This window comes from Bos taurus, chromosome 2 (assembly GCF_002263795.3).
Source record: "Bos taurus isolate L1 Dominette 01449 registration number 42190680 breed Hereford chromosome 2, ARS-UCD2.0, whole genome shotgun sequence".
In the NCBI taxonomy this organism is placed as follows: Eukaryota; Metazoa; Chordata; class Mammalia; order Artiodactyla; family Bovidae; genus Bos; species Bos taurus.
In genome coordinates, this window is record NC_037329.1 from 71,808,038 (window position 1) to 71,832,348 (window position 24,311).

At 36.4% G+C, this 24,311-nt stretch overlaps 1 protein-coding gene across 4 annotated transcripts in view; it reads left to right on the top strand.

Annotated features, from left to right (window-relative positions):
• The window catches only part of EPB41L5 (erythrocyte membrane protein band 4.1 like 5), a 170,333-nt gene that overhangs the window by 57,926 nt on the left and 88,096 nt on the right, over positions 1-24,311 (top strand). For all 4 annotated transcript variants that reach the window (XM_024975535.2, NM_001429694.1, NM_001429697.1 and 1 more), the window contains 9 exons: positions 2,395-2,515; positions 2,635-2,722; positions 3,671-3,759; positions 6,903-6,972; positions 11,307-11,476; positions 12,945-13,051; positions 14,686-14,713; positions 20,727-20,769; positions 21,174-21,280. In XM_024975535.2, coding sequence (XP_024831303.1) covers positions 2,395-2,515; positions 2,635-2,722; positions 3,671-3,759; positions 6,903-6,972; positions 11,307-11,476; positions 12,945-13,051; positions 14,686-14,713; positions 20,727-20,769; positions 21,174-21,280 — 823 coding nt within the window. The remainder of the gene's footprint in view (positions 1-2,394; positions 2,516-2,634; positions 2,723-3,670; positions 3,760-6,902; positions 6,973-11,306; positions 11,477-12,944; positions 13,052-14,685; positions 14,714-20,726; positions 20,770-21,173; positions 21,281-24,311) is intronic.

A 24,311-nucleotide genomic window follows, 5' to 3' on the forward strand; every position in this document is an offset into this window, starting at 1 on the left:
CTGTCATTTTCAATATCTGTGTTCCACCACTTATTGCTCTTTCATTCTGTGTCTCATTTTGTAAGTTTCATGACAGCCAAAATTTATACTTCTTGAAAATGGTCCTTGTGCATTTTTGTGTGTTTAACAAAGCCCTTATTTAAAGTAATGATCACTAAATATTTACTGTCTGATTCATGCATATAGCTCTGTTATATTATCTCTTAACCCTACTTATATTTTTTCCTTAAATAAAATCTTTCTTACTTTCTCTTTTATCCATGGTTACCATTTTTTTTTTTTGGTGGGGGGACAGGAAAGTAGGATTTACTGGTGGGCACAGGTAAGGAGGGGACAGCGCCAGGGCTCTCATGAGTTCAGGGCCCATCATTCGTCCAGGGAGCACAATTAGGGATGTATTTGACCCACAGCCATCTGGGATGAGCTGTGTTTTTGAATTCGTCCATATTAAACTTAGTAAATCCCCCCTTCTTGGAGAGGTGGATCTTTTAGAAGCCAGGAAACTTGAGCTTGCCTCTCAATAGGGCCTCAATCACAAGCCCCTTGTTCTGCAGCTTGACATTATGACTTAGCCAATGTGGACCCTAGCCTCTGTGCCCTGGGCACGAAGGTGCCCTGCATCCCTGTCTGGAGCTTATCAGCTCCAGTGTAGGACAGCATGGTGCAAGGGATGGAGCCCCACTCAGATGTGAAAACCATCTTTGCCACAGCTTTTCATCATGTACTTATTGGCACAAATATGGGTAGCCCTCAGGGCCTCAGAGTAGAGCTGCTCATACTCATCTGACACTATGGCTGCAGAGTGGGCGTGGTGCAGTTGTTTTTGTGATTCCTCGAAACTTCATCCTGTGTCTTATGCGTCTCATTGTCCTGTGTCTAAAAGTTTACTAAATCCTACTGATTTATTAAGGTCCTTAAGAGTAAATTAACTGAAGTATTACTCCCTCTTCATAAAATGAGCTCCTTGCTTCTTGTTTATGACTTTTTTTTTAGCCCACACCTTGTGGCATGTGGAACTTTCCCAACCAAGGATTGAACCTGTGCCCCCTGCAGTGCAAGTGTGGAGTCTTTAAGGCCCACCATAGAAGCCCTCATTTATGATTTTCTGTTTTTTCAGAATAATCTTTATCAGTTTTATCACACACTCAAGTTCAGTTTTTCTTCACAATTTTAGTATATATATCCTGAACAACATTATGTAGCAGATTTAGTTTGGGGCTTTTAAAGAACTTGGGTTCTACTTATGGTTGTTAGTGGGGAAAGAATGGGAGGAAGGGATAGTTAGGGAGTTTGGGATCCATATGTACACACTGCTATATTTAAAATGAAAAACCAACAAGGGTCTACTGAACAGCACAGGGACCTCTGCTCAGTGTTATGTGACAGCCTGGAGAGGAGGGGCGTTTAGGGGAGAATGGATACATGTATGTGTATGGCTGAGTCACTCTGCTGTCTACCAGAAACTAGCACAACATTGTTAATTGGCTATACTCCCAATATAAAACAAAAAGTTAAAAAAAGAAAAAACAAACTTATGTTCCAGACAGAAGAGCAGTTTCTTCAAGTGAAGTGGAAGTGAGAATAGTTTCCAAGGTTGTTGTGAAGTTACATGACAGTATGTCTGCAATATGACTATTGTGTAAAGTAGATTAGATGCTTAGTAAAATGTAAGTTATTACCATTTTTAGGATTATCTCAAAGTAGGACTCGTACTTTTTCTCTCCATGGCCGAATTCTTTATCACAATGAAAGTGTTTTAATTTAAGTAAAATATTTTTAAAGGAAAACGTTCTAAAGAACAGAAAATGAGAATCATCATTTTCCCTCCATTCCCAAACCCAGTACAGAGGTAACCGCAGATGGACACATAAATGTGTGTGCACTATCCAGTAACTTTTCTTTTTTATTTCTTTGGGATTAATAATTTAAAATTCCAGGGGGACAGCAATTATATCTTACAGTGATGTTTAATGTCATGTTCTGTGCATAATAGCTTCTTAGTAGATGCTAGCTAATTGTTTTTTTAAAAGGATTGCTGAATATTTTTGTTTGTACAAAATATACAGTCAAAATACAGTCAATATACAGTCAAAAGCTATTTCTCTGTGTAAGGCTAAAAGATTGTCAGAAGCTAAGCATTGTACAGTATGACTCAATTAGGAGTAAGACATTTAATTGAAAATATACTACTAGCCACAATTATATGATTTGTGCATATAGACAGATAAGTCACAAGTCTAAGCTGGATTTATTTTTGGTAATGGTCTGGGTGTTATGAATGCCTTGTAGTTTAAGAAAGTCTAATCTTCTATTAATAAGTGGGTATTGAAGAAGGATTCAGCAGGAAGTAAACTTATTAAGAAAACATAACCTTGTGAAACTTAACATTTGTAGCTGAACTTGGTGACTACGACCTTGCTGAGCACAGTCCTGAACTTGTGTCTGAGTTCCGGTTTGTGCCTATTCAGACAGAAGAGATGGAGCTCGCTATATTTGAGAAATGGAAAGAATACAGGTACTTTAACATCACCACAACAGTGATTTCACATTTGTTTTCCTCTGTTTCTCTTACTTAGCATAGAATTCATTGTATATTTATAATCATCTTAAAATTTATTATTTTTTACATTTCAGAGGTCAGACCCCAGCACAAGCTGAAACCAATTATCTGAATAAAGCCAAGTGGTTAGAAATGTATGGGGTTGATATGCATGTGGTTAAGGTAAGCACTGTGATGTGATGCTTTTTAAGAAAGTTATTCCTTCAAGACTCAAGGTAACTATGGAATCTCTTAGTATGAAGGAGAGTGTGTAATTTGCAGGGGCTCTACTGGGTAGTTTGGATGTGTGGTTATGAAGATTGAGAGTAAATACTGAATGATGAGAGTCTCACACAAAAACTTGTTATAAGAAAGAAGACAGCCAAAATTTCCAAAAAGGTGTCTGTGGTTTTAAGTTGTCACTGTTGTTTTCTTTTTTTAAGTTTTTGAATCACTTTTTATTCTTTCACTTCATATTCATATCATTTTTTATCATGTAAGCTTGAGTAGGCTCTGTAAAAATGAAAATAATTTAGAATGTAAAGTTGAAGATTTGTAGCTTGAGGGGACTTTGATGCAAGCTGATGATTTTGATGAGGCAAGCTGTGCCTGCGTACATACTAAGTCGATTCAGTCACGTCTGACTCTTTGTGACCCTATTGACTTTTAGCTTGAGGGATCCTCTGTCCATAGGATTCTCCAAGCAAGAATACTGGAGTGGGTTGCCATGCTCTTCTGCATTGATAAGCTCTAGTCTAGTATAACTTACAGAGTGAGGAGTTATTTCTAGTTTTAAAAGCTCAATTTTCCCAGAAATGCAGGTTTTTTTTCAAAATCTGTGACTAGATTTGGGAAGACTCTGGAAAACTTTCTTCCATGTGGCAGTATCACTACCTGTATGTCTTCCAGTGAACACATACATTAAAACTATAGTATCTCAATGAACTAAATCTGCATGAGTTTTCCTAAGAATGTTATTTTGGATGTTTTAATTGTTGAAAGCACCTTCCACATTAATATTAGCCTGTATGTAATTAATATAATTCAGTATGAAAAGAAAAACAGTCCTTTGAAAATGTGAACCCTGCTTTATACAGATAAAGCTAACACATATTGCTCCCCTGAAATTAGGCCAGAGATGGGAATGACTACAGCTTGGGACTGACCCCAACAGGAGTCCTTGTTTTTGAAGGAGAGACCAAAATTGGCTTATTTTTTTGGTAAGCAGAGTTAATGTCAAAGATAATTACTGTTGTGTTGTTTTTTTAAATGAATAAAAACACTTATATGAAGTTAGAACATAAAATAGAATTTGGACATAGTTCTGACAAGCTTGTAAGTGAATTGCAACTCTCTCCTGTTATCCTCCTATTTATCTATAATCCTGCTTCTCCAAGCCAGTGTTTAAAACTCTTAATTGCATTTTCTGTTAGTTTCAACATATGCCAAAATACGTACTTAACATAAATATTGTCTAGTTCTGTGTGTTAACTGTTCACATGGACACTCTCCCTGTCATGTGGTTATGTGGCTGTTTGTGTTTCTTGTTCCACAGTCCTTTTACTCCCTGCTCCTCACTGTATGCTGTGCTGTGCTTAGTCACTTAGTCATGTCTGACTCTTTGCGACCCCATGGACTGTAGCTTGCCACGCTTCTCTGTCCACGGGGATGTAGCCCCATGGACTGTAGCCCACTGGGCTCCTCTGTCCAGGCAAGAACACTGGAGTGGGTTGCCATGCCCTCCTCCAGGGGATCTTCCCAAGCCAGGGATTGAACCCGGCTCTGCCACCGATTCTTTACCGCCTGAGCCACCAGGGAAGCCCAAGAATACTGGAGTGGGTAGCCTATCCTTTCTCCAGGAGAGCTTCCTGACCCAGGAATCAAACCTGGGTCTCCTGCATTGCAGGCAGATTCTTCGCCAGCTGAACTACCAGGAAATCCTACCCCTCACTGTATAGGAAGGAAATGCTAATGCTTTTATCCTTCTTTGGAGCTATGCTTCTCTTTCTGAGTCCCAACTTCTGTCATCCATATGTTTCAATTATATTTGCATATTACTTTTACATCAAGGGTAGATATTACTTGGATTTCATACCATGATTAAGTTCTTCAGGTTTTGTTTGATTGTTTCTAAAAGCTGAAAATCAGAAAATAGTGTTTATATTATAATGTCTTTGTGGAACTGGTGTGAAGCTTAGTAGTAAACTGGGGTTATATGCAGGGGCTGAAGAGGGCTCTTGTATAATGTACTGGTTCATCTGTTCCTCTGTTGTTTCCTCCTTCATAGCACGTCAGGACCCTTCACTTGAAGTCTGCCAGTGCCAAACTCAAATTCTTAAATACCCAGTTGCTTTAAATATAGGCTAGCAAGTAATAGTTTTAGCCTTTCAGAGCCTGCGTGGTTTGCATGTCTCATTGCAAACTGCACTTCACATCTGTTAGCTGGCTATAGATAAGCAAATCCTGTATCTGTAAGAGCCCCCACACTTCTACTGCCCTTTGGAGCTCTGTGGCTCAGAGGCCTCTCCTGGTAGACACAGAAGCCCCCTCCGTGGTCCGCCTCCTTCCTCAGGGTTTCCTTACCCTCTTTTATCCTGCATGGAGGCCTGGGCTGCCTTCTTGGGAAGGTCTGCAGTGTGAAAGGATACTTCTCAGTAGAGCTCATCATGTGATACTGTTGTCTTTGCTCCTGTCTTTTTCTTGATCAGCTCTGAAATCCTTGAACTCAACTGGGAGTATGTTTCCTTTGTTATCCTAGAGCCTTAGCCTTTAGTCATCCCACACATCCCTTTAAGTGACCTGCCTTTGTCTTCTCCAGTTCAGTCCAGTCGCTCAGTCGTGTCCGACTATTTGCGACCCCATGGACTGCAGCACTCCAGGCCTCCCTGTCCATCACCAACTCCCAGAGTTCACTCAGACTCATGTCCATTGAGTCCGTGATGCCATCCAACCATCTTATCTTCTGTTGTCCCCTTCTCCTCCCGTCTTCAGTCTTTCCCAGCATCTTAAATTATTTCAAATTCTCCAGGGTTTCCTGAGATGGCTGTTTTCCAGTTGAAATTGTTGACTCTTCCAAGCTGCTCTCTGTCTTGGGACTTCTTTTTCCTGTTTTCTCAGTTATGAATCTATGTTGTCTTCCACATTTTCCTTTCTTTGCTTTTGTTTTTCTGATATATATCCTTAGGTGATGCTTAAGAAAAGACTATTAGAGGTAAATTATTTGAATCCTTGGATGCCTTAAAATTATTTAGTCTTCTCTTATGCTTTCTTGATAATTGGGCTGAGAATGGACTTTTAGATGTAAAATTATTTTACCTTAAAAAGTTGAAGATAGTATTTCATTTGTTTTTGCATCGCCTAGAGATTCCTTGGGAGATTTGAATGTAACACCTATTTATAATTGTCCCTTGATGGGCTGTGTATCTCCCTAGTTCTTAATGTGTTAACTCTCTGACCTTTCTAGCCTGCCCTGGGGCAGATGGAACATTCTTATGGCCCGAGAAACTCCAGGTCGAGAGATAAGGAGAGCATCTTGTGTACTACCTCATAAAAATCTGTTGAATTAATACACCACATAAAACACGAGAGCACCTGCCACTTACTCGGCATTGTGTAAGAATTTGTTACACCTAAGTGCCAGATTCTCCTATTACATTTCTTTACTCCTTGTTTTAGTACAGGTCTTGTAAATAAGATCTATTGTGCAATTCTATTTTATGTAAGATATATTTAAAAATTGATGAGAGTCATGTTGTTTTCACACTCACAGTTCATAGAAGCACAGAGATAAGTTCAGTGGATTGCTTAGGATTTGTGGGAGATGAAGTTGGAAAGTAGGCCATAAAGTGAGGTTTAAATTTTTTTTTTTTTTTTTTTTAAATTACAGTTGTCTTTGACCATAAAGTGGCTATAGAAAAGAGTTGAAAATCAGTAATCTGGGTTTTTTTAATGCCTTTTAGAAATCTTTTATCTTTTTTCTTGTGTCCAGTTCCTGTGCTGCTATAACATTATTAGCCTTGGAAAATTTCTTCTACCATAGGAACTTGTGACTATATATGATATATATATATATATATATATATATATATATATTTCTTCATTTCATTTTTTCCTTAACATTTTTAATGTCTTAAATATATGCAGCATAAGTTTTGCCAAAGGTATTGCTTTTTAAATTTTTTTCTGTTATCTTAACTATTTTTTAGATTGGAGATGTTTTCGCTGAGCATTTCAGGTTATGTTTACCCTTTTACCAGCTTTCAATTCAGAAGTCAGATGATCAATGCACTTGAAGTAACAGCAAATTTTTTAAACTTTGAGAACATTTATTTGAAATCTGGCTGTTATTCTCATATTGTTATAGGCCCAAGATAACCAGATTGGATTTTAAGAAGAATAAACTAACGTTGGTGGTTGTAGAAGATGATGATCAGGTAGGAATTATATTGTATTACATATTTAACAGTGACTGTGTTATATGGTAACTTAATTCTCTAAAAGGAGAAACACACTGTTCTATAGTCATAGAACAGAAACTTAGTAAAATTAATAATGTAATTCCTTGCTTTATGTCACACTGTTCTATAGTCATAGAACAGAAACTTAGTAAAATTAATAATGTAATTCCTCGCTTTATGTCACACCATCTTCAAACTGTAGTTTTCTGTCTTTAAGATTAAAGATTAAATAAAAGACTGTTCTTGTTCCTTTGTTGATGAGTGTGTATCTCAAGTGTATAAAAAATTATATCTAAATGGCCTTGTGCCTTTAGTTCATGATCAAAAAAGATTAATCAAAAAGATGTACCTAATATTTTTTAATAAAGCCTTCTATACTAAGGATTATCTGTTTTTCAGTTAAATCTAGTTCCTAATTGATAAACTCATAACAACATGAATGAATCTCAAATGAATTATGCTAAGGGTAAGTAGTCTGATTAAAAGATTATGACTATATGATTCCATTCTGTGACAGTCTAGGAAAGGCAGCCCTTACAGGAATAGGGAATCACTCACTGATCCTTTGGGACTGGGTGTGTGAGGAGGCTTGACTGCAAAGAAACAGCACAAGAAATTTGGGGGTTGAGAGAACTATTCTGTATCCTGATTTTGGTGATGGTTGCATGACTCTGTACATTTTCAAAAACCACGGAATTGTGAGTAATTTTATTGCATGCCAAGTAATAACATTGGAAATATATAGACAGATATAAATAAAAGCAAACAGGTCAAATGTTAAAAAGATGTGTATGCACAGTGAAGTGTGAGTAGGGCTACTTAGCAGAACCTGAAAAAAGGAGATCCTGAAAATTAGATAAAACAATTTCAAGTTTTTGGAAAGTTTTCAGTTGTATTACTGAGATACATGCAAAGCATTACCCTGTCACACAGCTTGGAGGAATATCAGAGACAATAATCGAGCATTTAAAAAAGAAATGTCTTGATGGCACAGATGATCATTATATTATTGACAAATGAGTTGAAAATGCTTCAGAAGAGTCAGGTTTCACATCTAAAGACAATCTGATTTACAAAATGTTTTCCTTTTTATTTAAGCACAGATGTGATTAAATGATATTTGTATCTAAATCTAAAGGAATCACTCAGGAAGAATAAGATACAGTTCTATATGATAAAAAATATGGTCATAGTTTAATTGGTGATACTTATTGGGCCATAACATAATTGTACATCTTAGAATTGATGAAATTTCAGATTTAATCTAACACAGTATTAACTTCTTAGATATATTTTTGAAGGTGTTTTATACATATATACAAGCAAATGTGTATATCATTTCTATGCAGAGGTTGCCACGCTTATGCACTGTTCTCCTGCTTATCCTTTTTAAACTTTATGTTCTAACTTGGAATGTTTTCTATATCAGTATGTAAAGTTGTTCTCCATTCTTATAAAAGCAAACTAAACTGCATAGTGTTCTAGTGTACGCTGCACTCTAATCAGTTACCATTAATTGACATTTATTCACTATTAACTACATATAATTTATACATTGGCAAGTATCTATAGAATAATGTCCTTGAGGGGGATTTGTGGGATTAAATGCTTATGTACATTTGTCCTGGATGTAGAGTGATCCTACCAACTTGCATAGTTTTCAGTGTTCAGGCTTACCTCTAGGAGGGAATTAATCGCATTTGTATCTGAAAGGTTAAAAAAAAATGGAATTTCATTGTAGGTTTAAATTTTATTTCTGGTTTTGTGAGTGATACTGAACATCTTGTCATACATTTGAATTGCTTGATTTCCTTTTCTTCAAACTGTCTATTCCTTTGCCAATTTTTCTTTGGGTTATTGGCCTTTTTCTTACAGGTTTTGCCCTTTGTCACTGACATTATAAATAGTTTATCTAATAGTTGTTTGTCCTTTAACGGTTCTTATTGTGGGGTTTGTCATGTACTTTAAGACTTTTTAAGTAGGCAAATATATTCATCTTTTATGGATCCTGGGTTTTATGTCACAGAAGGCTTTTCCCTGTCTTGAGAAAGACATTTTTTCATGTTTTGTTTTTTGTTTTATTTTTTCTTTGTGTAGTTTTTGTTGATACATTTCATTGAAATATAACATACATTCAGAAAAGTGTAAGAATAAATGTACAGCTTGAGTTTTTATGTACACTTTTATGACCAGTACCAGGGTGAGAAAATAGAATTCCAGCAGAATAAGGGAATTTCCCTTGTGTGCCCCTCCAGGTCCAGTTGACCAAGGATAACCACTCACCTGACTTTTGACCTTGGTATAAATGTCCCTCACTGAGACTGTTCTCCTTGAGTCTTCCTTCTGTATTTCAGGGCTGTGATTGTGAGCTTTCAGCCCTGCTGTAGGAGGTGGCTGTAGTTGGCTCATTCCTACTGTTGTATAGTGTACAGTTACATGAATAGACCAGTATTTATCTATCCTGCTACTAATGGACATTTGAGTTTTTTTTTAGTTTTTGGCTGGTGTTAAGAGTGCTACCCTGAACCCTGGATGTGCGTGTGTTTGGCTTTTATGGAAACAGCTGGACTGTTGGCCAGTGTCTACACAAGTGAACTGCTCTCCCACCTGGAGTGTGTGAGAGTTTAATCTGCTCTTGTTTTGCTCGTGTTCAGTGTTCTTTTTCTCATTTCATCCATTCTGGTTGAGGAATCATTTTAGGGTTTTACTTGATGACAGTTTCAGTATAGCACTTACTTACATTTGTTGGATGTTTGGATATTCTTTTTTAAGAAATGCCTGTTTAAGTTTTTCATTCATTTTTCTGTTGGGTTGTGTATTTTTCATCTCACCAAGGAAGTTCTTTTTATATCTGGGTGTCACTTCTTTGTGAGATACATATGTTGTAACTAGCTTCACCTTGGTTTGCCTTTTGACTCCTTTATTAGTATCTTTTGGATAAAAAAGATTGTAATGGAATGGAATGTAGTTTATACATTTTTTCCTTTGTGACTAGTGTATGTTTTGTGTCTTAAGTATAAGGATCTCTGCCTGTATCAAGGTTATTAAGAAACTATGGATGAAGTTTATGAAGTATTTTAAATGACAAAATATTATTAAAAAATATACTGAGAAGTATAATTGAAACTGTTAACCATTTTACTCACTTTGATTTAACATTTTTGGCATTGCTGCTTCAGATCCCTTTTAGAACTAGATAAATTAATAAAAGTATATTTTATACAGCTAACGTCTAAGCCAAAGCTTGTCCCTTTCTTCTTCATTCTTTCAGGGTATCAGTCTCATATTTTCTAACCTTTTGTAAATATAACCACATCATGACACATGGTAGAATGTTTTAGAAATCTGCATATATATGTATATTACATATATTATATACATTAAGGTGGGGGTTTTTTTTTTTTGGTAACTTGCTCATTTTACCTAAGCATCTGTAGCCATGTAGTTCTAGTTCATTCACTTTAACCTATGTATCACATTCTGCAACTTGAATCACCAGTAGTGCATTAGTTCATTTATCTTTTATTCATTTATCTATTTGTGTACTGTTTAAATAATGTTATTGTTTACTTGATTACATTTCTCATGTTTTGAACATTTAGGGTTTTATGCCAGTTTTTACTTTTATAAATGAGATTGAAGAAAATCTTGGGGTATAAATTTTGGTTGTGAAAGTCTTCCCCTTGAGACACATTATAGCTTAGTTGTTACAAATGTAGGTGCTGGTGTCTCAATGGTGAGGTTCAAACTCTAGTTTCTTTTCTTACTAACTTTGTGATGTTGGGCTTAATTTCTTGATCCTCAGTTTTCTTATCTGTAAAATGGAGCTACTGATAGTATCTACTCATTGAGACAATTCATGTGAAATTCGTAGAAAAGTGGCTATGGATATTAACTAGTATAATTTGATTCCTGTGAGGATGGTTACTAGGACCAGGAATGTGGCCATTTTTAAGGCTGTTATGTATATTGCCATATCTTCTGTGAACCTTTTAATTATAATTATACATTCATTTATCCTGAAGTATGGCAGAGAAAGGTTCATTTAATATCTCTGAGAAATGAGATCGTGTAACTAGAGGAAACTTTAAGGAATAATTTTATATTGGCTGAGAAAATGGACAGCTTGATTTTAACTCTGCCTTTCTTTGTAGGTAGCTCTAGAGAGTATCAGAGTTTCAGGGAGAAAACCAGATGCTTTATTAGTATTTGTTCCTTGATATTGCTGTGGTTGTATTTGTAGCTGAATAACAGATGACAGGAGTATCTGAGTTAAAAATTACCTCTGTTAACATCCGTTTCTTTTTCAGGGCAAGGAGCAGGAGCATACGTTTGTCTTTAGACTGGATCATCCCAAAGCATGCAAACATTTATGGAAATGTGCTGTGGAGCATCATGCCTTCTTCCGCCTGCGAGGCCCTGTCCAAAAGAATTCTCATCGATCAGGATTTATTCGATTAGGATCACGGTTTAGATACAGGTGAATGTTTGTGGCTGTTTGCTGTATCTTTCATAATTTCATAGAGGCCAGAAAATGTAGCCCGGTTCCTCATTTGCAGATGTGAAAACTAGAGCATAGAAAGATGAATCAGTTTGCCAGAGTTTTTCTTTGGCCAAAGTAGAAGAAAAAATGGTATATGTTGTTATTGGTTGTAATGTCTTGAAAAGATAAGAGAATATTGTAATGGTGTAATGGATTCCATATCCCTCTTGATGTTTTCTTTTTTTTTAAGGAGTAATTTAACAGAATTTTTCCTGTTAAAAACAGTTTAGTTATATAAAATACTGACCATAGTCCCTGTGTTGTATATGCTATATCCTTGTAGCTTGTTTATTTTATGCAAAGTAGTTTGTAGCTCTTAATCCTCTACCTGTCTTTTGCCCACCTCCCTTCCCTCTCCCCACTGGTAACCACTAGTTTGTTCTCTGTGTCTGCGAGTCTGTTCTATTCACTCGTTTACTTTTTAGATTCCATGTATAAGTGCTGTCATAGAGTATCATTCTCTTTCTGACTTATTTCACTTAGCATAATACCCTTCAGGTCCACCCATGTTGCTACAAATGGCATTATTTCATTCTTCTTTATGGCTGAGTAATAGTCTATTGTGTATTTGTACCAATACCACATCTTCCTTATCCTTTCATCTGTTGACGAACATTAATGTTTGCTTTATGTATTAATTAACCCCTAGTTTAAATCCACTTAGTAGGAGTTTTAAGTAGTCTTCATCCAGCAGCTGGATACCATGTAGAAAATGAGTATGGTGTACTAGTGGGATATTAATCTGGATAATATTTCTGGTCCCTATAAACCTGACATTCCATTGTTCTTGCATACTCCATGTTTCTTAGTCATAAGCTAGAAATGTTTTGGTTTACTCAGAGTAGCTTATTGTTGGTGAGTTTTCAGCATGTTTCAGTATGATTTAAAGAAGGAATGGATAATATCAGTAATGTGGCAAGTTGACTGTGCATGGAATTCACGTAAGAGAGCTTCTGTTTTACTTACATTAAAAGGGGGGCATTTTGGAAAAATTTAAATGTCAATAAAGATAAGTATTAAATATTAAAATAGTTTTAATATTTCTGAAAAAGTCTTCTGAAAAGCATATCACAGTTAGAGAAAGTAATGGAAAATCTTGAGTTAATTGTACATCTTGCATTGAGGAGTGTGGGTGGGAAAGAGAGGCGTTCTATAAAAGCACAGATATTTCAAACTTACTTAATATATTATTAGGTGATGTGCATAATTAGGAAAAAACAATATAACTTGTGTTGCATCTTTCACACAAGCCTGAAGAGTGAAAAGAATGGTGTGATAAAGAGAGTCATCAAGACTATTTTGATAAAGTTCAGGAGGGTTCTTTTAAGGAAAACCTCATTTTGTGTATCTGGTTACTGTAAGCCTGAAATTCTCTTGTTCCTGTTAAATGTCTCTTTTATTTTAGTGGGAAAACTGAGTATCAGACCACTAAGACCAATAAAGCAAGAAGATCAACATCCTTTGAAAGAAGGCCAAGCAAGCGGTATTCTCGACGAACTCTGCAAGTGAAAGGTGAAATGCAGCCCTGTCCTGACAGTTTATCTTGTGCTGTATTATTGACTGGAGGGAAAGATGTCTCAGTCTTCTTATCTCTGTTATATCAGGAGTACTAAAGTACTCTTATTTAAATAATTGCATTTGCTTCTGGCATAATCAGTTTTTAAAAATACAAGGGGAAAAACTGCCTATACTGTTGCTGAGGTTAAGCTTGAAGCTAGTCACAGTTCCGGAGAAGGCAGTAGCACCCCACTCCAGTACTTCTGCCTGGAAAATCCCATGGATGGAGGAGCTGGGAAGGCCGGAGTCCATGGGGTCGCTGAGGGTTGGACACGAGTGAGCAACTTCACTTTCACTTTTCACTTTCATGCATTGGAGAAGGAAATGGCAACCCACTCCAGTGTTCTTGCCTGGAGAATCCCAGAGACGGGGGAGCCTGGTGGGCTGCCGTCTATGGGGTCGCACAGAGTCGGACACGACTGAAGGGACTTAGCAGCAGCAGTCACAGTTCAGACACTGTGCTAAGTTTGTGTTCAGTTTTTGTTCTTATTCTTTTAGTTCTTCTGTAGAACAACATCTTCCCTCCCTTTTTGACTTTCAGATCTCCCTTAAGTATTTTTTAAAACATTGGTATATGATGAATAAATTTTAAGTAAAGATTATTTTGTATTGTGTTATAATACTAAAGATTCTGTTAAGTTTAATTTTTATATTTAATCATCAGTGTACATTGTACATAGACATTTCCAAATTCATAAATGTTCCTGGTTGTTTGTTACTTTAATTATATAATACAAAGAGTGGTTTACTTTGACCAGTAAGCTAAAACTTGTGATTGTTTCAAATCAGAGTTGAATTTTTAAAAATTATTTATTTGGCAGTGCTGGGTCTTAGTTGTGGCACTTGGGTCCTCAGTCCCTGTTGCGGCATGTGTGATTTTCAGTTGTGGCATGTGAGTTCTTAGTTGCAGCATGTGGGATCTAGTTCCCTAACTAGGGCTCAAACCCAGGCCCCTGCATTGTGAACGGAGTCCCAGCCACTGGACCACCAGGGAAGTCCCCAGATTGCATTTTAAGTATGTCCAGTGTCAGAGTTATAAATAATTGCCATGATCTGATATTGGCAACATCAGTTTTTTCAGAAAACTGACTTATAGTCATATGTTTTGATGTACCTATAAATTAATATGTAGCTATAAATGAAACCGTTTCAGTTTGTTTAATATCCTTAATTACCTCATAGACTCCACTGATGATTTTTCGCTATCAGCTTATTCTGGAGGCTTGCAGATGATTCTTTTCTTTTCTTAATGTATACTTATTTCATTGCCTTATTTAAAAATTGGAAATAATTGTCATTACTCACTTTAATGGCATGAACCCTAGAACACTTTTGTGAAATGAAGATTTTTAAATATAGTGGAAAATAGCTTACAAAGCAGTTAGGGTTTACTTTTGTAGTCACTTCCCTTGGTGGTCCAGCAGTTAAGACTCCGTGCTTCCAGTGCAGGGGGCACGGGTTCAGTCACTGGTTGAAGAACTAAGATCCTGCATGCTGTGCTGTGGGACAAAAAGTTAAAAAAAAAAAAATGGTAAAGCAGTTTATCATGTTGGAGGGAAACTAATGGGATGTTTTCTTTTTTCTGTCAGCAAGTACAGGAAAACCTGAAGAACTCAGGTGGGTAATGTCTTGCTCTTTAGGGGTTGATACTAGAATGTTTTAACATTTCTGTAGTTGCTGTCATTAATGTAACAAATATTTGTTGAAGGCCCGTCAGAGTGTTTCCTTGTCCCTGAGCATGGCAGACATGGCAGGGAACAAATGAATACATAGTGCCAGGTAAAGTTGGCACAACAAAAATAAAGCTATTTAAAGAAAAAGAGTGGGTTGATTAGCTGTGCTGTTCATATTGAGAATGACATACATTTGTTATTGGTGTGTGACTGAGGATATGCAGATGAATACACTGTCACCCTTGCTCTCAGGGAGCTCGAAGAACAAAGGTTGATTTGTAGATAAGCAGTTCATTTTACTCCTGGGGTAAATCCCACTTGGTCATGGTGTATAGTCTTTCTTTATGTTATATGTTGCTGGATTTGGTTCACTAGTTTTGTTGTGGATTTGTGTGTCTGTATCATCAAAGACACTGGTCTGTAGTTTTCTTGTACTGTCTTTATCTGGGTGGTTCTGGCTTCATAGAATGAGTTGGGGAATATTTCCTTCTAATTTTAGGGCAGAATTTGTAAAGAATTCTTTAAATATATGATAGAATTCACCATTAAAACCATCTGGCCTGGGCTTTATTTATGTCACATTTTAAAATTTCCAGTTCAGTTTCTTGTTGTAGATATATTCATATTTAATTTTTATCTTGAATCAGTTTAGGAGTTTGTGTTTTTCCGGAATTTTTCCATTTTACCTAAATAATCTAATTTATGGCATACAGTTGTTCATATTTTTCTCTTTTCCATTTTATTTTTGTAAGCTTTGTGGTGATGTCCCCTCATTCAGGACTCCCAGGTGGCACAGTGGTAAAGAACCTGCCTGCTAATGCAGGAGACGCAAGAGACACGGGTTTAATTCCTGGGTGGGGAAGATCTCCTGGAGGAGGAAATGGCAACCTACTCCAGGATTCTTGCCTGAAAAATCCCATGGACAGAAGAGCCTGGCGAGCTACAGTCCATGGGGTCAAAAAGAGCTGAACACGACTGAATGACTGAGCACACACACCCCTCATTAATTTCTGATTTCAGTTCTTTGAGTTTCTTTTTCCCTTGATCACTCTAGATAAAGGTTTCTCAGTTTTGTTGGCCTGTTTGAAGAACCAGCTTTTGGTTTCATTTGGTTTCAGCCAGCTTTTGGTTTTGCTCTATATCCTATTTTGTTAACTTTCTCTCTGGTATATTATTTCATTCCTTCTGCTTGCTTTTTATTTAGTTTTCTTTTTCTGGTGTCTTTAGGTGGAATATCAGTTTATTGGGATTTGAGATCTTTATTGTTTTAATATAACATTTATAGCTGTGAATTTCTCTCCAAGCACTGCTTTAATCATATTTCATAAGTTTTGTTTTGTTGTATTTTCATTTTTATTCCTTCAAATTATTTTCTGATTTCTCTTGTGATAGCTTCTTTGGCCTATTGACTGCTCGGGAGTATCTTGCTTAACATACACATTTGTATGTTAAATTTTCCTCTCTCTCTATTTTGTTCCATTGTGGTTATAGAATGTACTTCACATGATTTTGATCCCTTTACAGTTGTAAAGCCTATTTTATGGCCCAGCATGTAGTTTATCTTGGAAAATGGTTCATGTATGTGTACTTGAGAATACTGTTTATTCTGCTGTTGAGTGTTATGTCCTGTAGATATGTTAGGTCTACTTGATTGTTACTGTTGTTCACTTCCATTTCATCATTGATCTTGGGCTAGTCCTATCCTTTATGAAATGTGGACTGTTAAAGTCTCCAGTTAGTTGTCTGGTTCTTTCTTTGTGCTTCATGTATTTGGAACTTCCTGTGAGGTGCATATGTTGTTTATGATTATTTTATTCTTCCTCTCTTTTTCTAGTAACTGTTTTGTATTAAAGTCTACTTAGTCAGATAAAAGTGTGGTCAGTCCAGTTCCCTTCTGGTTGCTTTTCCATGGCTTAGCTGTTTTTATCAAATTTGGAAAATTTTTACTTATTATTTCTCACATTTTTTCCCCTGCTCTTTCTCCTCTCCTTCCGGGACTCCCATTACATGCATGTTGCTCTCCTGATGGGACCTGCAGACCTCCGAGTCTGTTCATGTTCCCTCATTCTTTTTCTTTCTGTCCCTCAGACTAGATCATCTCATTTGACCTACCTTCAAGCTACTGGTTCTCTTGTCTGCTAAAATCTGCTGTGTGTTCCTCTAGTGAACTTTTTGTTCCAGTTACGGTACATTTCAACTCCAGAATTTTTTTTTTTTTAAAGATAATTTCTCTGTTTAAAATACTCTTTATTTGTGAACACAGTGTTGTCATACTTTTATTTTTTCACATGTGGTTTCTTTACTTCTCAGGTATATTTAAAATAGCTGATTTACATTCTGGATGCAGGGAGCAAATTGTCTTCTTGGCCTCACCCACCTGGAGTAAGGCCCCCACAACACTGAACACAGGAGAACCAGGAGGAGAGAAAACTGAGTTTCAGATTCCAGACTCAGCTTTCAGACTGAGTAGATTGTCTTGAATAAATGTCTCCATTTGATGTATTCTTTTAATGATTTTTTTAAAAACAATTTCACCAGCCAAATGTTTGTTTTGCTGGGAAGAGGATTTGCCCTGTCTTCAGACCATGATTCTTGAAGTCCTGCTTCTGATGACTCAGTTAGTAGTAGTAGTGTAGTTTCATGTAATGCTTCTCAACCATTGGTGTGAAGCAGAGCCTCCTGGAATGCCTGGTAAACTATCAGATTCAAGACATACAAATCTAGTTTCGTTCTCATTAAAAAAAAAAAAAAAAATTGTATAATCTCCTGTGCAGCAGATGTATAACTAGAGCTCCTTCAGAAGGAGTTGTTTTGGGTGCTGAGTAGGATTGGTCTCACCTTGCGATGTCGTATTCAGTTTTGTTTTCATTTAGAAAGCCAGTAGAGCCAGGCTATGATTAGTGACTCATCACAGAAGCACTCTGCTTTTTGAGTAAGGATTCCTCTAAAGTTCCTTTAGCTGTCAGTAAGCTGTTAACAATAAATAAATCAGTAGAGTAAGGAGAAAGGTGAGAGATTTTGTCTACTGTAAGTTTTTGAGAGTGAAAGTGTTAAGTTGCTGAGTCGTGTCTGGCTCTTTGCAGTCCCATGGACTGTATCTCACCAGGCTCCTCTGTCCATGGGATTTTCCAGTCAAGAGTACTGGAGTGGGTTGCCATTTCCTTCTCCAGGGATCTTCCCAACCCAAGGATTGAACTCAAGTCTCCTTCATTGCAGGCAGATGCATTACCATCTGAGCCACCAGAGAAGCCCTGTGAATTTTTAGTTAGGTAAAAACATTTTCTGTGTTTTCTGAGCTATGCACTTTAGTTTTTCTTGGGTTTATTTTTAGGCTATGCTTTTAAGAATGGTGGAGAAATGTTAAGAGGTGTTCCGTGTAAAGTATTTTGTCTTTTGTTTGTTTAATTAATCATGTTTTGCTTCCCTGAAAAACAGGCTGGGACAGAATATTAGAACTTAAAGTGAAGAGGTTCTTGCAGAAATGTAAAAGAAAGCGTTCAAGCAGTGATATGTAGTTGAAAAATTAACTTATTTTATTTGCAGGAGTTTGTCCTCCTTTTAATTTTTCTGAAATACATATTTCTGACCAAAAAGTGAATATGACTATATAGTCTCTTTTCTAGAATTGAGATTGGTTTAACCTTAGTTAAATTTTACTGTGTCTTCCTGAGCAATGCTTTTGGCTCTGGAAAACAGAGCAAAAATGGGGTATTTAAGCAGATACTTTATTACTTTTTAATTAGAATAAATTTTTAGGAATGAAATGTAGAGGAGGGCCACTCTCCTGAAAGTTACTGAGCTCTGCTCCTGACAGTGCTTGAGAGACCCTGAGCTGGGACTGGCAGGAATGCCCTTTCATTCCTGCCCTTGGGTTTCTGTTTGCATGAGCAGCTTCTCCAGTGAACCATGGAAAACAGTACTGTTTGAAAAAGCACAACTATTTGACCTGAAAAACTGTGCTTGTTTGAATAACAGGTTTTTAAATTGGCTGAGGTTAGTTTCTAACTACTCCCTCATGGGTCTTGACAATGTAAACTATCTTAGGAAGAGGTGACATTTTAAAGGACAGTTCACATTTCATTTATTAGTACTTCTTGCACAGACTTAGTGAACAGACTTGAAGACAGAAAAGAGGAAAAGAAGAAATGGTGTAAGAAGTGATACATAGAGAAGGCATTAGAGCAAAACATTTCTTTAAAAAGGAGCTGCATTGGGTCAGTAACGAAAAGTAATCTGTTACTTTCATACTAGCGGAGTGATGAGAAAACAGTGCTTCCTGTCTTCCATGTTGTTCTAAAATAGGGAGTGAGAGTCCTGTATCACTTATTATAAGTGCTTTTTTTTCTCTCATGGTATTTCTTCATCTTTTACCTATCACCTACTGGAGTTATTCCCAGTTCAAAGAAAAGCTTCAGAGTGTAACCAAAGGGCCACAGAGTAATGTGTCATTTCTGAACCATACAGATTGAGTGGGTTTTCATTAACGTGGAGATTTAAGAGTTCCTTAATATATAATACAGTGTGTTTTGGGAATTACAGCAAGATTAGTAAAAGAAATTCTGCCTGACAGGTGTTTTGTTTCCCAGTGGCTCTGGCAACAGATTCTACACTAAACATATATATTTTAAAAGATTTAATTTGTTTGTTTGTTTAGTTGTATTTGTCACTGTTCTTTGTGCTTTGCTAAGAGCTCCATGCAAATAAGGAAACTGCAGTTCAGAGAGCAAAGCTAGTGGTGCTGTTTTGATTTGAATCCAGGCAGTAGAGGTGCTTGTTCTGCTGACTTGACTTGTAATAGAGCTGTGGTTAGTAAAATATGAGATATAAAATGGTTACTCTTCCTCCCCCAGCCTTTTAGCAAGGCCTTTTCATCTTGAGTTCTTTCTTAATTGGTTGTCTTTCATCATCATTTACTTATGTTTTGTTCTCCCTCTCTGAGAAGGCTCCTGGATCCTGTATTCAGAGTTTATTTTGTGTTTGTGAAGCTTTGCCCATTTCCTGTTGCTGGCATGACATCCTGGCTGGGTATGGTATTCTTTGAGGATTGCCATGGAGAACTCTGTGCTAGCCTGATACTGGCAGTGATGTGCTTTTACATCTCCTTAAACTCTTCTCTGAAGTGTTTCCTTGTTCTTGAAGGTCAGCAGTATAACAATAAGGAACTGAATGTATTTAATTCTACATTTCATCTCCTTGGAATACAATGTTCTTGTTAAATCTATAGATTATTTTTCTCACTTTCAGAGAAGTTTTTTTTTTTTTTTTAATGACACTGAATATATTTTCAGTTACCTTAGCTGAATTCCTTTTCTCGGGATACTAGTTATGCTCATTTTAGAAGGTCTGAAGTCAGTAAACTCTTTTATTTACTTTACTCTGTTGTATTAGTATCTCATCTTCGGGTTCTTGTTGAATATTTGTTCTTTTTTTTGCCAGCTTTGAGGTTTGTTTCTGTTTATTATGTTGTATTATATGCTGAGTTTTTTTAAGTGCTTTTTTGGGGGTAGTGGGAAGGGAATGAGCACAGTCTAAACTAAAGATTTAAATGCATACTTACAAATCATTTGGAGGAGAAGGGTGTATAGAGAAGCTTCTAAGTTTATAGTAAGGTCTATTGAGTTATAAAATGCTGAATGACCTTGGAAAATCTTTAGAGGGTAGGAATATACAGAAGAAGTGACAGGTAAGTTTGTGTGGGTGTTTGTACTTAATGCCTTAAGGAATCATTTGTGCAGCTGTCTTTATTTTGTTGTCTTTGACAGATGTTGTCCAGTGAATAAACAAGATTAATAGTGACGTATATATCTAAAGCACAAGTAGAATACAGGTATATGGGAATATCATATGAGCAGAAAAGTGTTTGCCAGTAAAAGCAGATGTATTCTGGACATCGTCCATTCTTAATTTTGGGTGCTCATGGTAATTTTTTTCTTTATTTTTTTTTTCCCCCATTACAGTGTTCACAACAATGTTTCAGCTCAGAGTAATGGTTCCCAACAGGTAAGAGAGTATTAAGCTTCTAAAACACTAGAACACTATCAATATGATAAACAATAGTATTATTAATTCAGTTTTCATACTGGTGTAACCTCAGAAAAATTTTGTGCATTTTCTTTTTATCTGTAAAATGGCTCAACAGTATGAGACCTGTTACTTTATTCTCTTAAGATGTTAGAAAAGGTTTTAATGTTATAATAAAACATTTTCTGACCTTGTAAATCCTGTAAAATGAAAAAATACCAATATTCAGTTAGATGATTATCTGTCCCAAAGGTGGTATATAACTTTCAAGCATTTGTTTATTGCTATGTTTATTACTGTTGTATCTGCTCACTGTGTAGCTAGTATTTCATGTTAATATTCTACTTACTGGTGAAGAGATCTTTTATAATTTTTGTCCAAAGGCTTGGGGTGTGAGGTCCACTGTGCCTGTGATTCCTTCTGGTCCTGTGGTAGTGGAGGTCGAGAATCTTCCAAAGAGTCCTGGAGCAGACCAGCATGACAAGAAATGGTTCGTTTATTCATTAAACCAAAATAAAGTGTTGCTTGCCTAAGGGTGTTCTGAATCCCCAGCCATAATCTTAGACTACTTGAAATATGATTGAAAGCAAATTATTCATATTTGTAAGGTGACAAAAAAAGCATGTTGTTTTTGGGATGAGTTAGGGATGCAGATGAAGCAGGGTGACAGTGTCACTGAAGCCTGTGAGATGGCTCTCCTGACTGGTTAGTGTGAGCTGGGAGTGGCAGTGGTTTTCTGTTGAAAAAGACTTTAGTGCTACTTGATAGGACCTTTTCCCAGATCCATAAGGATCATGTCTTCATTCCATGTTATTCTACACAACATGATGCTATTGCTTTGGATGTGGTTTCTTTATTAAAGACTGGAGGAGATAAAGCCAAAACAGAACCATAATTATAGTCCAATAGAACAAAGCATGAAATATTCCATGGGGAAGGGGTGGAGAAATAATCTAATGATGGGAAGATACTTCCTTTGTTTAGAGTCCCAGGGTCTGTTTTTTTTGGTTTTTTTTTTAGACTAATAGTGAGTGTACAAATATGGATACTTTGTGGCTTATGGGATTAATCCAGGGGTTTCATCCCTTCCCAAATAAATACATGTGGCCTGGGGGGCTCCTTGGGGATTATTTGATTGAGTGGTCATGTTGGGCATCATCTGTTCAAGTTTTGTCTGTTTATGATATGAACTTTGATAATTGATAGGATTTTTCTCTTTTTCTCTTGCTCTCAGTTTGTTTACCTGAAATCTAATGAGTTTCTGTTGGTGATCTCAAGGTTTGGGTCAGCTTTCTGTGCAACCAGCTCTTCCTTCATGGTGGTGGGTCAACAGTGGTTGGTGATTATTTTCAGTCTTTGCTATGTAATTGTTTTTCACTGTTATTTTGGCTTAACTAACAGCAAGGTGCTTTGCTCTTGATGATTGGGCATATTTTTGCTTCAGTTCCAAATAACTTGATAAGTTTCTAAGATCAAGGGGTTTTTGCCCTCGTGTTTTCCGATGACCCTCCCCCGCCCTTTCTACTTGAGAATATGATAAGGGTACTTTGTGTGTGTGTGTGCATGTGGGCACACACTTAAAGGATAAACAGCAAGGCTTCTACATGTCAAATTTTAGTCTTTATTTTTTTAAGCCATTAAAAACAGTTTCTGTGGTTTCTTACTGAAAACACAGCTCCAGTAAGAGGCTGTGTTTTGTCTCTCTGTTACCGCCAAGTCTTTGGCAAAGAAACATAGTACTGAGATTTCAACTAAAAAAGAGCTCATTTAATACATGCTTACATTTTATGTTAATATGGAATGAGAGTCTGGTTTGTTTGTATCTGTATAATGTTTAAATCTTTAGCTTCTCAATTTTAATTGGTACATATTTAAATCTATTTGATTTGTTAGGCATTACTCAGTTCCTTTGATGCAGCATTAAAAAAGAGAATGCTGATTCTCTGAGTATTGAATTTCAAGAAAAATAAATTTGGAGCTGTATGTCCTTCTTTATATAACTGTATTGTGACTGCTTTTGTGGAAATGGAGCACAGTGGTGGCCCTCAGGCCCAGCATGCCTCAGTGTGTGTCAGCAAGACCTGGGACTAAGCATAGAGCTGGCCTGTCTTGGAGCTGATGGGTTCCCCAGCCTTAAGATGAATCTACATTTTAATTTCTATTTCTGCATGTTCTGATTCTAATACTTTCACATGAATCTAAAACAGTCCTCCTTTAGAAAGTGATGTTAATAAAATTTGGAAATGCTCCCTGGGTTTGGACGGTTGGGTGGAATAATGGACTATTCTATTTCTGGTAGATAACTTTTAACCAGTTTAATCTAAATGTACTCTTTGTTCAGTTCTGTAGCTTTTTATGGCTGATATCTTCTAAATGACACCATTATTTGAGTGAATGATTTGGTATGTCAGTATAGAATTACCCAATATTTAAACTATCTTTTGAGAATTTATGTATTTAAAGCCCATTATCTACTTATAAACAAAACTGAATACTATGTGGAAAATCTTGCATATGTAGGGGAGAATATAAACCAAATTTTCTAAATTTTTAGAGACCCTAGATTGCGGGCTGTGAGTTTTCTGGGTTAGATCTGATGAACAGCTTGTATTGCAGTTGAAGGAAAGATGATAATTTTATTGTTTAAAAAAAAAAAACGAAAAAGGCTTCCAAATTTGTTCTGAAAATCCTTTTAGCTAATTTATTTTCAGTTTCCTTAAGGAAGAAAGGTGAAGATGCATGCCTTAGTTGAATAGAATGTCTGTCCTTAGACATTTTTATAATTGAGGTGATTTTTTCCCTTTGTAGTTACCTTAAATGTGTGCTGCCCTTTTGGTCATGCACAAAACTCTGGCAAATGTGTTCTTTCTACTGGAGGACTCTGATCATTTCTAATCAGAAACTGCTTCTTTGCATGTTTCACTCTCTTACTTTCATATGTTGTTTATAGCAATTGTGATAAAAGGCATTAACACTTTCTTGGAGGGGCTTTTTCTCATCACATTATCTGTACCTGTTGAATTTCATTCACTGTAGAAGAAACAGTGTTTCTCCATTGTTAATTGGAAACATTGATGTCCAATTACACAGCCTCTGTGAGGGCAGATTTTTTTTTTAATGTTCTTTCTGAATTTTGTTTCCTGGACTTCAGTTTTATGCCACTTGATTTGTGAAATAAGTTTTCACAATTGCCCTTTGCTGTATGTGGCTTTGTCCTTATGTAAAATTGTCCTTTCTGATACTTGAATGAAATAGATTATAAGCATTTTTTCTTCTCATTAGGACCTCAGGCAACTTTTCTGCCTTTGATTTTGATAACGATATCAGGGACAGATACAAAGTGTCTTGGTCTCTGTGAATTTCCTTCTTTATTTAATTCACCTGATTCTGATTACTTGTGCATATTTCCATATTGCCATTTTCTACTACATGTAACTTTGTGGATTTCCCCATTTGTTGTTCTTGGATGTTCTCATTGCATGGAGTAGATGCTGGTAACTGCTCGTAGCAGTGGTGCATGC